The 13,314-nt window shown below is 36.5% G+C and overlaps 1 protein-coding gene across 3 annotated transcripts in view; it reads left to right on the top strand.

The window, feature by feature from the left end:
• ARHGAP15 (Rho GTPase activating protein 15) overlaps window positions 1-13,314 on the top strand; it is a 600,902-nt gene that overhangs the window by 110,982 nt on the left and 476,606 nt on the right. For all 3 annotated transcript variants that reach the window (XM_035008115.1, XM_035008116.1, XM_035008117.1), the window contains one exon: window positions 11,540-11,629. In XM_035008115.1, the coding sequence (XP_034864006.1) occupies window positions 11,540-11,629 (90 nt within the window). The remainder of the gene's footprint in view (window positions 1-11,539; window positions 11,630-13,314) is intronic.

The raw sequence follows: 13,314 nt of genomic DNA, 5'->3' as shown, positions 1-13,314 counted from the left end.
GTGGCATACCTAATAAAATAAACACAATGTAAAAGTTTATTTGTGGTTTAAGAAATTTCTCTTGTCTCCACATCCATTGAAATTCAGACCAAGTGGAACTTACTCTCATCAGTCAGCTGTTTCTGGTATATTTATCCCGCAATGCTCACAAATCCTAGTTAACATAAACCTAGCCTGACATAAATTCGAAAGCATTATAAACATTTTAGGCAATATTTCTCCCCTAAAATTTTATGGTTCTAAAACCAGTATGTTCAGTACGGAGCCTACATGTTAACTGCGTGTGTAACTTTTTTTGGCTGGGGGGGGGCTACTTTGATTTTTTTCTCTTTACACTGTACTGATAATTTTTATTCAGAGGCAAACACTGGCATTTTTGCTCTTAATGACAGAAAACTTTTCCAAGGCATTTAATAAACTATTAACTTTTTCAAACCACTCATTCAGCCATAATCTTGAAAGCAAAAAAAGAGTAATATAAAGGGCCTCTTTAAAATAATTTGTTTACTTTTTTAATATTGTTAACTTCCAATGTAAATAATGAACACAAGCATTAATTAAATAATGTAATACATCTAATGCTCATTTACTGTAGTATGGCTTTAATAACAAAATGGACTTATTTATGGGAGTAAAATGATGTGATTTAGCAAAAAAGATGAAAATAGTTTCAATCAGAAAGCTATTCATGAATTATTGAGTTTTCTGTGCAAAATGAATATGGAATTATTTTATCTTTGTAAAGTGAGTATTGAGCCCTTATTTGGATCCCTGCTGAAAAAGATCATAAGCATTGGAGGGGCAAACAATAGATCTACCAAACTTAGTCTAATGAAGGCATCTTAAATTTCTGCTTAATATTTTAATTCTCCTAATGATAGTGCTCTGGCAAAGTCAGGATTGTTAACATCGGGGCAGTTTCTAGTATAGTCACAGACTACACTATCATATGGCCTCATCAGACCTTTAAAAATTAGAGAAAAATGATACTCCAAAATCTGGAGGATGATGGATAGGGATGAAAAGAAAGAAAGAAAGAGAGAAAGAAAGAAAGAAAGAAAGAAAGAAAGAAAGAAAGAAAGAAAGAAAAGAAAGAAAGAAAGAAAAGAAATTGAATTCTAGTGTTTTATTAGCATAAACATTGTAAGGAAAAAAAATGAAATCAAGTGATCAATATTACTATAAATGAAGCCATGTTCTCTGGTTATAATTCTCTCAAGATTTAGCCATTAACTGCAATAAATTCTGTATCTTACCTAATTTTTAATAACCACAAAAATCTATGAAATTGATAGGATGCTTTATAAATGGATAATAGTTTACTGTCCAATAAACCTCACCTTAGGCTCTCTCAGAAAACTATTTTAATTATGAAGTTTGACTCTCTGTGGTTTATCATTTTGGTCAATGTAATGCATCTGATTTAGAGTTTGCATTTCTCTACGATAAAATAGACTTATACTCGACAGTGCATTTTGAGATTAAATGAATGTTATGTATTTGGTCTTTCTTAACAGTTCACTACTGAGTTGAAATGCTCTGGGAAGCAGTATACTATATCAGGTGGAATAAGTTAGACCACCTGGGTTGAGAATCCCAGGTTCACATTTTATTTTATTTTTTTAAAGACTTTTTATTTATTTATTTGAGAGAGGGGTGGGGGAGAGAGTGCAGGAGCAGGGAGAGGGGCAGAGGAAGAAGCAGACTCCCCCCTGAGCAGGGAGCCCGATGCGGGGCTCAATCCCAAGATCATGACCTGAGCCGAAGGCAGACGCTTAACGACTGAGCCACCCAGGGCCCCATCAGATTCACATTTTATTTATTCCTATAATCCTTGGATATTTCACCTGCAATGTGAGGTTAATAGGAGTACCTACCTCAGACAGTTATTGTGAGATTATTGAGAAAACTGATACAGCATGCCTGGCACACGCAATGATAAATACTAATTGTATTTATTATTATCGTTGTTATTACTACATGGAGCAATAGAGTATAGTAGCTAAGAGAAAAGTCACTGGAAGCCAATTGGATTCAGATGTCCAGATTGCCGCTTAATGGCAGTGTACTTAAAATCCTTGCCTTAATTTTCCTTAATATAACGACTTCAGGTAGGGGAACACTTCCTGCTGTCCAAATACAATCCAAAATTTTTGCAGAACCTCATTTCTTACTCATACCAAAGTCCAAAACAGGTATCCCTGGTCAGTTTTCTGCTAGATGGTGCTTCTCTCATCTGTCGGTTCTGCAAACTCCTAGGGACCAATGAGGAAAAGGTAGAGAGAACATGAGAAGGTCTGCGTGCTCTTTAAAGCTGTAAGCCCATAAGTGCCTCACATCGTTCTTGCTCCCATTCCAGTGATGACAGTGCGTAATGTGGCCACATGTTGATGCAAAGAGGGCCGGGAAAAAAGGGAGTCCCTGGCTGGTGAGCTCCTTCCCTGTGACAACACACATTTTGGTGTAGCACTATTCATCTCTGCCACAAGGATCAGTGATCTCAGCCCTAATTCTCCAGAGAACAAGGCCTGAATTCAGTGCCCATCCTTTTATTGGAAGGCATGAATCCATGATTTAGAGAGTGAGTCACAAAGGAAGCGAGGCAGGAAATGTTGGGGGAATAGTGGAGGGGCTGTGTCATGAAGCAGGCTGCTACTCTCCAGTGAACCTCAAAGAGACACAGAGAATCACTGGGCAGCTGCAGCACTTGACTTAGAAAGAAGCATGTTTGGAGAAAGCATGAGGCAGTGTGTGGGAGGGAAGGAGGGTTGGAGGAGAAGGAATTTATCTGCTAAGTCTCTTCCCATTTCCTGCTTCCTTTTGGCTAAAGTTCACCGCCCAGAGTCTTCACTGCCTGCATCCTATGAACCCTGGGCACACCCTTGGATGGCTATTCAGAAAGCCAGATCCTATACCTTGTAAAGTGGCACTTTATACAAATCTGGAAGTGGATGAAGAGCAAAAAGCCTGTCTGCACTCTGGCAGCCAGGAGAGAGGGCCTCGAATTCCAAAAAGGTGACTGGCCATCCTCAGGAAGTGGGACCAAATGGGTTCAAGCAGGCTGGTTATCTGCAAGGATAGCTGAGGTAGACTTATGGGATGAGGGTCTAGGTAAGGACTCTGAGGGAGCACCTGAGGCACCAAAAATGTGTCCAAGCTAGTCACCTTGCAAAATTAAATAGCTTTTTATGTAATGCAAATGGAAGATAGTATCAGCATACAACAAAAATAGACTAAATAGAAACTATTGTATTTATTCTGGCAAGATTTGGATTCAGAACTAAATGCAATGTATCTGCTCATTTCTTGAAAAGGAGAGCATACTTTTTCCTCAAAAAACAAACAAAAAACCCAAACATACAACATTCTAGCGCCCAAAGTCACCAACAAAGATTTGCTTTTCTGAAAATCTGGTTTGATTTGGTCTTGTATATACTGAGAAATTTCACTGTAGAAACAATTTCAGTTATTATTAACATCATTTATATTCATATACATAAAACCCACATCTTAACAATCCAAGTATCGTCTTCTATGCTGACAGCGGCCATACTTTAGACATTAATAAGATCAGGTATCCATGAGGCGTTCTTTCCTAAATCATTTTGCCCAAATGAGAATTTATAAGTGAGTTTTATCCTCCTCCATGAATGATTTTCTAGAATCAAAACCAGTTATGTGATAAAACTTAATTCCTCTAAACAGATTTTGTGTTTCATGTTTCAAACTGATAAGGACAATCTGAGTTTATATTCTGGAATAGCAATTAATCCAAAATAAAAAATGGTAGCTAATAACCTGTTTCATAAAATCTGAGTCTTGTTTTGTTTTTTTGTAACCCCATCTAGTGATAAGGGTAGGATAATGAGTGGTCCAGTGATTTGTTGCCTACACACATGCCCAGTCTTCCTCATGGAAAATGCCATCAAGCAAAAGATCATCTGGCCTTTGATATTTTCTTAATGTGCATTAAAGGGCCCCAAATTTCCCATAAAAAATGGAAAACGTAATCCCAAAGGTTTAATCTAAGTCAGAGAAAAAGACAGAGAGGATACCCTGTCAGCTATTACTGGGGAATAGTAAAGATAAACTAAAAGAATAATAAAAATCAGAAGTGGACAAAACCCAGGATCAATTTTTAATGACTTCACATTGCCCCAACAAAGAGGTTTTTATATTTTATTGTCCAGAAGCAGTAACTTTTAAATAATCCTATTTAAATATTTAAAAAATCAGTCATTTATACTTTAAGTTTACCTCAGAAGAGATATGATAAGTACACTCTTAGATTTAAATCCAAATTTAGTCAATTTTTAAAAAGTATATTTTTATAATGATGTACAATATGATCCATTGGCATCATGTAGTTCATTAGCAGACTTTTTCTTGTGTTTTATAGCTGTAGAATCAGAAATATGTTTTCTATTAAAGGATTCTTTAATTTCAGCCTTCTTGAATAAAATCTTGACTGTCTTCCAAATAAATTCGACAACTTTTCTGAAAAACTTGTTCCAGTGTTTAACAATGTTTAAATTCTGAAAGTTTTTCCTTCTAATAAATCTGAGTTCTTAGCATTGTTCTTCAAGACTAGGTCTTTCTGCTTTAGCTTTGTAATAATGAACTACTGAGCAGGATCATTTTTATATACTCCTCTACCAATATATCTTAGTTTTCTCTTCTTGAAGCTGATATATTTATTTACTGAATTTTACTCAAATCAATTTAACTTTTTCTGGTATACTTCTGAATTGATCCCAAACTCTATCATTTGCTTTGATTGTGACATAAGGTCATTTCCTATTAAAGATCAATATGAATGGGAATATTGTGTTTTAATTTTGTAAACAATTAAATTACATTTTGTAAATGATCTCATTTTGTAAACTATTATCCTGAAATGTATTATTTATTTTGTAAGGAATCTGGAAATTTTCCACTCTAGTTCTCTATTGTATAACAAAAAGAATTGTAACAAAATGGATTTTAGAATAGGGGGGATGCTGGGGAGAAGAGACTGGGCCAGCAGAGCTAAAAGAACACCTCATGGAGATTATTTTGGAGTTACATCATCAAAACGAACCAGAGTGGGTCAAAGAAAAATAAATGTGTTCCAGATGAAAAGGGTGCATCCAACGTATAGAGCTGTGAAATCACGGTGGGTATTGGAACTGCCATGAATTTAGCATGGTTGGTTGTAGAAGAAGGAGGGATAAAGGGAACTCAGAGGGATGGTTGGGAAATGATGTAAAAGAGCCTGTATACCCTACTGAGAGATTTGTGCATTATCCTGTAGATAATACGTTTTCCAGAAGAAATATGGTAAGATTTGTGTTTTAAGGAAAAAAGTCAAAATGTGGAGAATGAAATGAAATGGTTTTTTTGTGGACCCAGAGGAAACAGTGAGAGAATTCAGATGAGAGAAAATAAGAGCTTAAATGAGGCTGTGTTCATGAGATGAAGAAGATGGAGTTCATTCTGGAATTCACGCTATGTTTCAGGCTATTCAGGCTATTGTTTGCTTTAAGTGGTAAAGGAAAGGGAAGAATTAAGAAAATGAAGAAGGTGAAGTGGATAGGGCATAATTAAGCAAGACAAGCAACAGAGAAAAGAAGGCAAGTCTGAGAAGAAGACAATGATTTCACAGAGGTGTCTGTGCTACAGCCTAATGGTAGTTAGTTAGAAAACACAGTTCTGGTACATAAGCGGGAGCTGGGGGCCAGAGGAAAAATTGAGGAGTCAATATGTCCCAAGTGATGGATCAGACCAGAAGCAAGACCAAATCCATAGGAAGCATATAAACTATAAGAAATAATGATGGCCTAGAACAGTAAACCAGGGATTACCAACACTTAAGAAGTGAGAAGAGGAAGAGAAGTCAGTAAAGAAACAGAGAAGGGAGAGTACAAAAGGTGAAATAAAAATTTAGAGAGAAAATGTCTCCATAGCTGAGGGGTAGAAACTTTTAAGGAAAAGGAGCAGAATCTAACAGTCCAGAGTTCAAGTAGAAGGATGATGGGGGAGAAGGCATCAGACTGTTTTTGTTGACCTTCATGATTAACATCGGGGAGGGTATGTGCTATGGTGAGTGATGTGAATTGTGTAAGACTGAAGAATCACAGACCTGTACCCCTGAAACAAATAATACATAATATGTTAATTAAAAAAATAAAAATAAAATGACATAAAAAACCATTTTAGATTAGTTAAGGAAGAGAGTAAAAGCCTGTAGTGGCTTGAGAAGAGAATGAAACATGAGCAAGCAGAGAATGTGACTGCAGAAAACTCAAGAATCCTGGCAATCATGGAAAAGAAATAGGTGAGATTGAGAACAAGCAAGATTGTGGGATTGATGTTTGCATAAACTTACATATTTTTTTGAACAGGAGTGACTTAAGTGTGGCTGTGGGCTAAAGGATGTAATCTATTTGCGAGAGGGAGGTTGAAAATGTAGGAGAAAAGGGACAACTCAGAAAATGAGGAAGAGGATTAGATTGAATTAGGAACCAGAAAGGAAAAGCCGTGGGCTGAAGAAGGAGCATCTCTTCCTCTGAGACAGAAAAGGACATGCTTTGTGAGTGGATCATGTACTGTCTGGCAACAACAGGCCAGGAGATTTTGATGTTCATAGACGCCACTGTCATGCCAGGCATGGGAGTTCATTAGACAGGTGGACCAGAATTACAGACTCAGATCCAAATGTCCAGGAGCCAGAACAGAATATGGGAAATGATCACACTTATAAGGAAGAGATAGAAAATGTTAATTCTCATCATGTGACCTAGTAGGAGGAAAGGCTAGGTATGGAGAGGAGGTCATGTATTGTGTTGTGATCAAGAACTTGGGACTTGGAATCAGAGGACAGTGAATTCCTAGCTCAGCTCAGGCACATATTAAGTGCGTGAGCTTATGAATGGCACTTAACCACTCCCTGCTTGAGTTTCTCCACATTGTAAGTTGAAGGCAATGGTAACAACCGTGCAAGACTGTTGTAAGGAATAAATGAGAAATCGATATAAAGATTTCAGAGGGCTCGACATATAGGGATTTATTAAAGTTTATGTTCGTTCATTTTGATTACACGGACTATGAAAGTGGAAAGAGTGGCGAAAGCTCTAGCTCAAGGGCTGTATGATCTCTGCAAATTAGGAGAATGCCATTTGATGGGCTACTGGAAAGGGGTGAAGCTTGGGAGAGAGGTGTTATGAGAAAGAACAGAAAGTGACTAGGAACACACAAAAAAGTTTGCTAAGTGTTGATGACATTGGTCTTGGTAATGATTTCATGGATATGTTAGGTGTCTTTATCACAGGTTTGGTTTTTTTTTTTTTCCCCCTAAGTAGAGTTAAAAACCCAGCTGAAGAAAGTGGCCATTATTTGTAATGTTACTACTCTGAGTAGTCAAAAGTTATTTCTCTAGAATTAGGGAATATGAGGAAAATGGTAGAAGAAGGAAAAGTGGATGAAAGTGTGGAGTGGATCATCGCATGGGGGAAAGCAAGAGAGTGAGAGATGGGGGAGTATTGAAGTGGCTGCTGAGATGGGGACATAGGCCTGTTTGTGGAAGGAAGTAAAACCAGGAAGGGCCTGGAGGGGTACACAAAAGGTCTGGTGATTCCAGTCACATCAAAAGCCAACATTACAGGGTGAAGTAATGAAAACTCAGAACATGGGATTTGTTAGCTGAAAAGCAGAATGAAGATTGCTGAAATGGAGAGGAGGTGAAGCCATGGGTTCATGAAGAATGCATGAATCAAGGTCAGGGTCATGGGAGGTGACTGAATGATGGGCAGAGTTCAGACTGAGAAAAATCCAAGCCAGGACCAAAGCCATGGGATTTAATGTATGATGCTGATGAGAAGAGTGTGGCAGAGCCGGATGGTGAGAACTCTGGAAAAGCTTAGATTGCTTTTTGCCATAGAGAGAAAGTCTACTGAAAATATATAGAGTCTGAGGCTGGTATGGGATTCTGAAAGGAAGAGTGAGTATCTTCCTTACCTCTGGAGTCCCAGTGCCCAACACATGGCTAACACTTGACGTATAGTAAGTGTGCAGTTAATGTCTATTGAATGGTTCTGTGAAATACTGGGTTCAATCCACATGAGTCCATTAAACTGTTTTTCACTTTTCCAAAACCAAATATAAATTGTAATTGTTGTAACATGGGGAATTTTTAGATGCCCAAACCTTACTTCCAAAGCACAAAAGCTAGTTGCATTTTGGTATTTTTCCTTCATTTATGAATTCAGCGAATATTCATTGAACAACAACTTTGTGCCAGGCACTGTTCCATACATTGGGAAAGATAGTGGAGGAAAAGGCAAACCAGGCCCCAGCTCAGGGAGCTTAATTTTAGTGGGAGAAAAACAGACAGCATATAAAAATATAAATGTTAATTTCAGTTAGGAAGAAGGCTGCATTGAAATTAAAACAAGTAGTGAGATAGAGAGTAAGCTGGAAGACAGCTCTCTTTTATATAAGACAGTCAGAAAAGACCTCTGACAAGGTGACATTTATCTGGGACCTGATGGATGAGAAGGAGTCAACCATGTGAAGATAGAGGTTTTCCGGGCAAACAGGTGGTGTAAAGGCCCAATGGGAAGATCGAGTTAAACAGAGAAGGACAGAAACAAGGCTAATATCTCTGCACTAGGGTCTAATAAGAAAGTCATATCTTTTCCCAAAATGTTACATGTTTAAACATGAACGTGATAGCAGTGAATGTTCAATTTTCAAGGACTGCACAGTGGTTAGGAGTAGACTCTGGAGTGACACTGCCCTCATTTAATCCGGGCTCCTCCTTTTCTACCTGTGTTACCTTGGGAAAGTATACCTAAATATTCTAGCATATTATTACCTGTAACATGGTGTTAATAATAGTACCTACCTAATACAGTTGTTAAAAGAATTAAGTGAATTGATAGTTGTAAAACAGAAAAGTGCTTGGCACATTAAAAGTGCTTCTTCTATAAAACAATTCCATCTTTTTTTTTTCCCTGTACTGCATTATATGGGAAAGATCATCTCTTTTGTTACATACTCTTAATGATTATTTCTGTTGATTCTGAGTATCCCATAATCTAATTAACTGTAGAGGAAGCAGGTTGTTTTAATTTTTCTGCATCATAAATCACTCGACAATGAACATCGTTATCATGCTTTGAGGTCTTCCACAATAGTGATCACCTGGGTGGCAGAGTACGAGTGAACCCGTAAAAATATTTCACTGGCTGAAGCATCTGTAAGAGGCATCCTCATCTTGATTGGCTTCTCATGAGATTACTACCAGATAACAGAGAAAAGATATGCTCTCCATGGCTGTCCTGACAGCTGAATTTATCCTGAAGGGAAGTTATGCTTGGCTTATACAATGTTTCCTGTCCCAAGAAAATTTTATTTAGTTGCCAAGAAGAAAAAAAAAACAAAAAACAACTCACAATTTACTGTAAATCCCCCATATCTCTGGCCTTTCTGAAGAAATAGTCTATTTCTATTAAACTGATAGAACTGGACATACTGGCTATGAGGCAACAATTGTGAACAGATTTCTTATAGCATCTTTGCCATTCTTCCATAATTTCATGTTTTATTTTTTTTAAAGATTTATTTATTTATTTGAGAGAGGGGGTGGGAGTGGGGGGGAGGGGCAGAGGGAGAGAGAGAATCCCCAATAGACTCCCCACCGAGTGAGGTGCCCGATGTGGTGCTCGATCCCATGACCCCAAAATCATGACCTAAGCCAAAAATCAAGAGTCAGTTCACCTAACTGACTGAGCCACCAGGAGCCCCCATAATTTCATTTTAAAGTAAAGCTCATACTGTTAAAATATTGTCTAAAATATTATATGCCTCTTGTACTAAAAGTTTAAACTATTCTATGGAAAAATTGTTTGAGAAAAATACTCAATTTATAGAGAAAACTAGAGTAGCTCAGAACATCTGAAAATAGTTGGAGTTTTTGAAATATGGCATTACTTCCTTTGAAAATAAAGAAATTTCCCAAACAAGTGAGCTTTTGCTTAATGTACTGAGTTCTGGAAATTTAAAGTTATATAAATGTGATACACTTGAATCAAATTAAAATATGAAGAATTGGGGTGCCCGGGTGGCTCAGTCAGTTAAGCATCTGCCTTTGGCTCAGGTCATGATCCCAGGATCCTGCGATTGAGCCCCGTGTAGGGCTCCCTGCTCATCAGGTAGCCTGCTTTCCCCTTTCCCTGCTTGTGCTCTCTCTCAAATAAATAAATAAAAATCTTTAAAAAAATAAAATAAAATATGAAGGAACAAATATAGATAATATCCCTGTTAATTATTATGAATTACTGAAGCTTTTAGGTAACATCCACATTGTTTCATGCAAAAGGAGGCCCATGCTATAATCTATTTGGTCTAAATTAAATTCATTAAATACAAATATACATATACTCACATGTATCGTCTTAAAAGTCTGAAAAATGAACTTCCAAAAGGTGCACAGTTGGCACCTAATAAACATTTATTAAATTTGGGGTTTTCTTCTGGTTTATGGAGATATAAATGACAACATTGTGTAAGTTTAAGGTGTACTGAGTGATGACGTGATATATGTAAATATCGTGAAGTGTTTACCACGTTAATATTAGTTTACACATCTACTACATCGCATAGTTACCTGTGTGTGTGTGTGTGTGTGTGTGTGTGTGTGTGGTGAGAATGTTTAAAATCTACTCCCCTAGCAACTTTCAATTATACAGTAGTGTTGACTATTACCATGCTGTGCAATGATTCAGAGAACTTATTCATCTTCTAACTAAAAGTCTGTACCTTCTTTTTTTTAAGATTTTATTTATTTATTTTGAGAGCGAGAGAAAGCACGAGTGGGAGGAAGGGCAGAGGCAGAGGGATAGAGAAAATCTCAAGCAGACTCCACGCTGAGTGCGGAGTCTGACGTGGGGCTCAATACCACAACCATGTGATCGCAACCTGAGCCAAAACCAAAAGTCGGGTGCTTAACCGACTGAGCCAGCCAGGCACCCCCTAAAAGTTTGTACCTTTAACCGACATCTCCCTATTTCCCCAGCCCCTGGTAACCACTCTCTGTTTCTAGGAGTTTGACTTTTTTAGATTCCACATGTAAGTGAGATCATGCAGTATTTGTCTTCTTCTGTTTGACTGACTTCACTTAGCATAACACCCTTAAGGTTCATCCATATTGTCACAGATAGAAGGATTTCCTTCTTTTTTATGGCTGAATAATTTTTCCATGTGGATCGATATTTATATCTGTATCTATATTTGTATCTACATGTCATTTTCTTTATCCATTCTTCTGGCAACAGATACTTAGGTGTTGCCATGTCTTGGCTATTGTAAATAATGCCGCAATGATCATGAGGGTGCAGATATCTCTTTGAAACTGAAAAAAAAAAAAAATAAAGAAAAAGAAAAAGAAAGGCTTTATACTATAAGTATGTAAAGCCGCTAACTCAATAAACTTTTGTTTTTCCTGACATGCATCACCAATGATGTATGCTTTTTATTCTTATTTCAATTTTGTTTACAGAAAACTGGGCACAAACCAGAAAGTGTGGATTTGTGTGGAGCACATATTGAATGGGCCAAGGAAAAATCAAGCCGAAAGAATGTCTTTCAGGTAAGAATGTTACATATATTAAATTTATTCCTATTACTTCTAAATGTGAGCTCTCAACATACACTTCTTTGTTGTGATGTTTTCATGTGCATGAACTAGTTGTTTGAAGGTCACTGTGAAAAACTGATTTAGCCTCCTTGTTGAATTTTAGTTCATTTTGTGGCTTTTCCTTGGTTACTCGTTGCTATCTAAATAGGAAATATATGTTTGTTTCTTGACTAATTCTACACTCAAAGTCATTGAGTGTTGCATTATATTTGATAGCTATTTGGGGTTCAAACCTAGAGTGCTTGACTTGAATAGATTTATTGCGGAACTTTCAGATATAAACTTTTTGCATTCATTTCCATTCCTGCCCCTAGTCATACATTACATTTACCAGTGTAACTTAGGGGGATGGAAAGAGCTGAAAAGCTATAGAAATTGGATATTTTTGTATTGCATAATTTAATTTTTGGGAAAAAATAACTATGATTAATAATTTCAATCATGTTCCATTGAATGAAAAGAACCAGATGAGATCCTTGAAAGAAAGGAAATGAGAAAACTGAATATTTCATATATGATGTTACTAAGATCCCTTTGGCAATTAATAACTTTAAATTATGGAGGTTTATCTTTTTCTATCTTTATGTGAGATTTAACTTACTTTTATATTTCCAAAGTAACCAATAATTTTCTAGGTATATTTTAGGATTTATATCATTTAGTAGCCAGGAACTAGATTATTATAATTACTATATTAAATGCCTCCTAAGACCATTTTGGCTCTTGAAAAAAGGTCAAGTCCATTCTTAAATGCATCAGTGAAATTAATATATTGGGTCTTATAGAAGTGTAGATGGGTGACATTTCCTATCTGAGCTCTCCCTGGGGAGAAAAGAACTGGTCTCCAGTTCTGCATTTCCCAGATGCTAATCCAGGTCTACCAAATAAACCGGACCCACATTAACATTTCTAGAATAACTTATTTTTCTGGTCCTGCTTTTATTCTATTCAGGCATTCATTTTTTATATGCTGGAGATTTATTTCTTTTTACCAAAAGAGAGAAAGAAAGAAGAAAAAAATAAAGAAAATTAAACATACTTGCCTAGAAATCAAAGGACGAAATATAGCCAAAAGTGATTAGAATCTGAATTTACAGAATCAAGAAAAGAAAAATAAGTTTTGTTTTGAAGAGAGGAGTTGTAAATCAGTGACATAGCCTGCCTCCCAATTTCTTACTCTTTTTTGTTATTCTGCAATAAATAAAAAAAAATTAGAGGTCATATTCTTAGCTTTTATGATAACCTGGATGACCAGTATGAATAGTTCTGAACTAGGTTGGGTGAGTTAAGTGGTGTTGTTATATTACGCATTATGAGTTTAGCATCCTTGTCCCCATGTCATAAAATAAAGACATTAAAATTGACATTGACATAATTCTTGGACAATAGAAACTCTTGGAGTTGGTCTAAGGTAGCCTTTTTCTGTTCCCTCTGTTAGTCTTTTGAAAAGTCAAGTTAGATAAAAAATGAGGAGGATAGTCAAATACATACAATGTATATAGGACTGCAGATATGGAAGAAGAATATTTATGCATAATTTTACATAGCTTTGAACATAATATACATAGATTTATATTTAAGCCACCTGCATTGATGATATGTATGATAATATATATTAATGATATGAGATTGACCTT

This window comes from Mirounga leonina, unplaced genomic scaffold (genome assembly GCF_011800145.1).
Source record: "Mirounga leonina isolate KUSES-001 unplaced genomic scaffold, KU_Mleo_1.0 Mir_151, whole genome shotgun sequence".
NCBI classification, from domain to species: domain Eukaryota; kingdom Metazoa; phylum Chordata; class Mammalia; order Carnivora; family Phocidae; genus Mirounga; species Mirounga leonina.
Note: the sequence above shows the minus strand (reverse complement) of the source record. Positions and strands in the feature narration are given on the sequence as shown.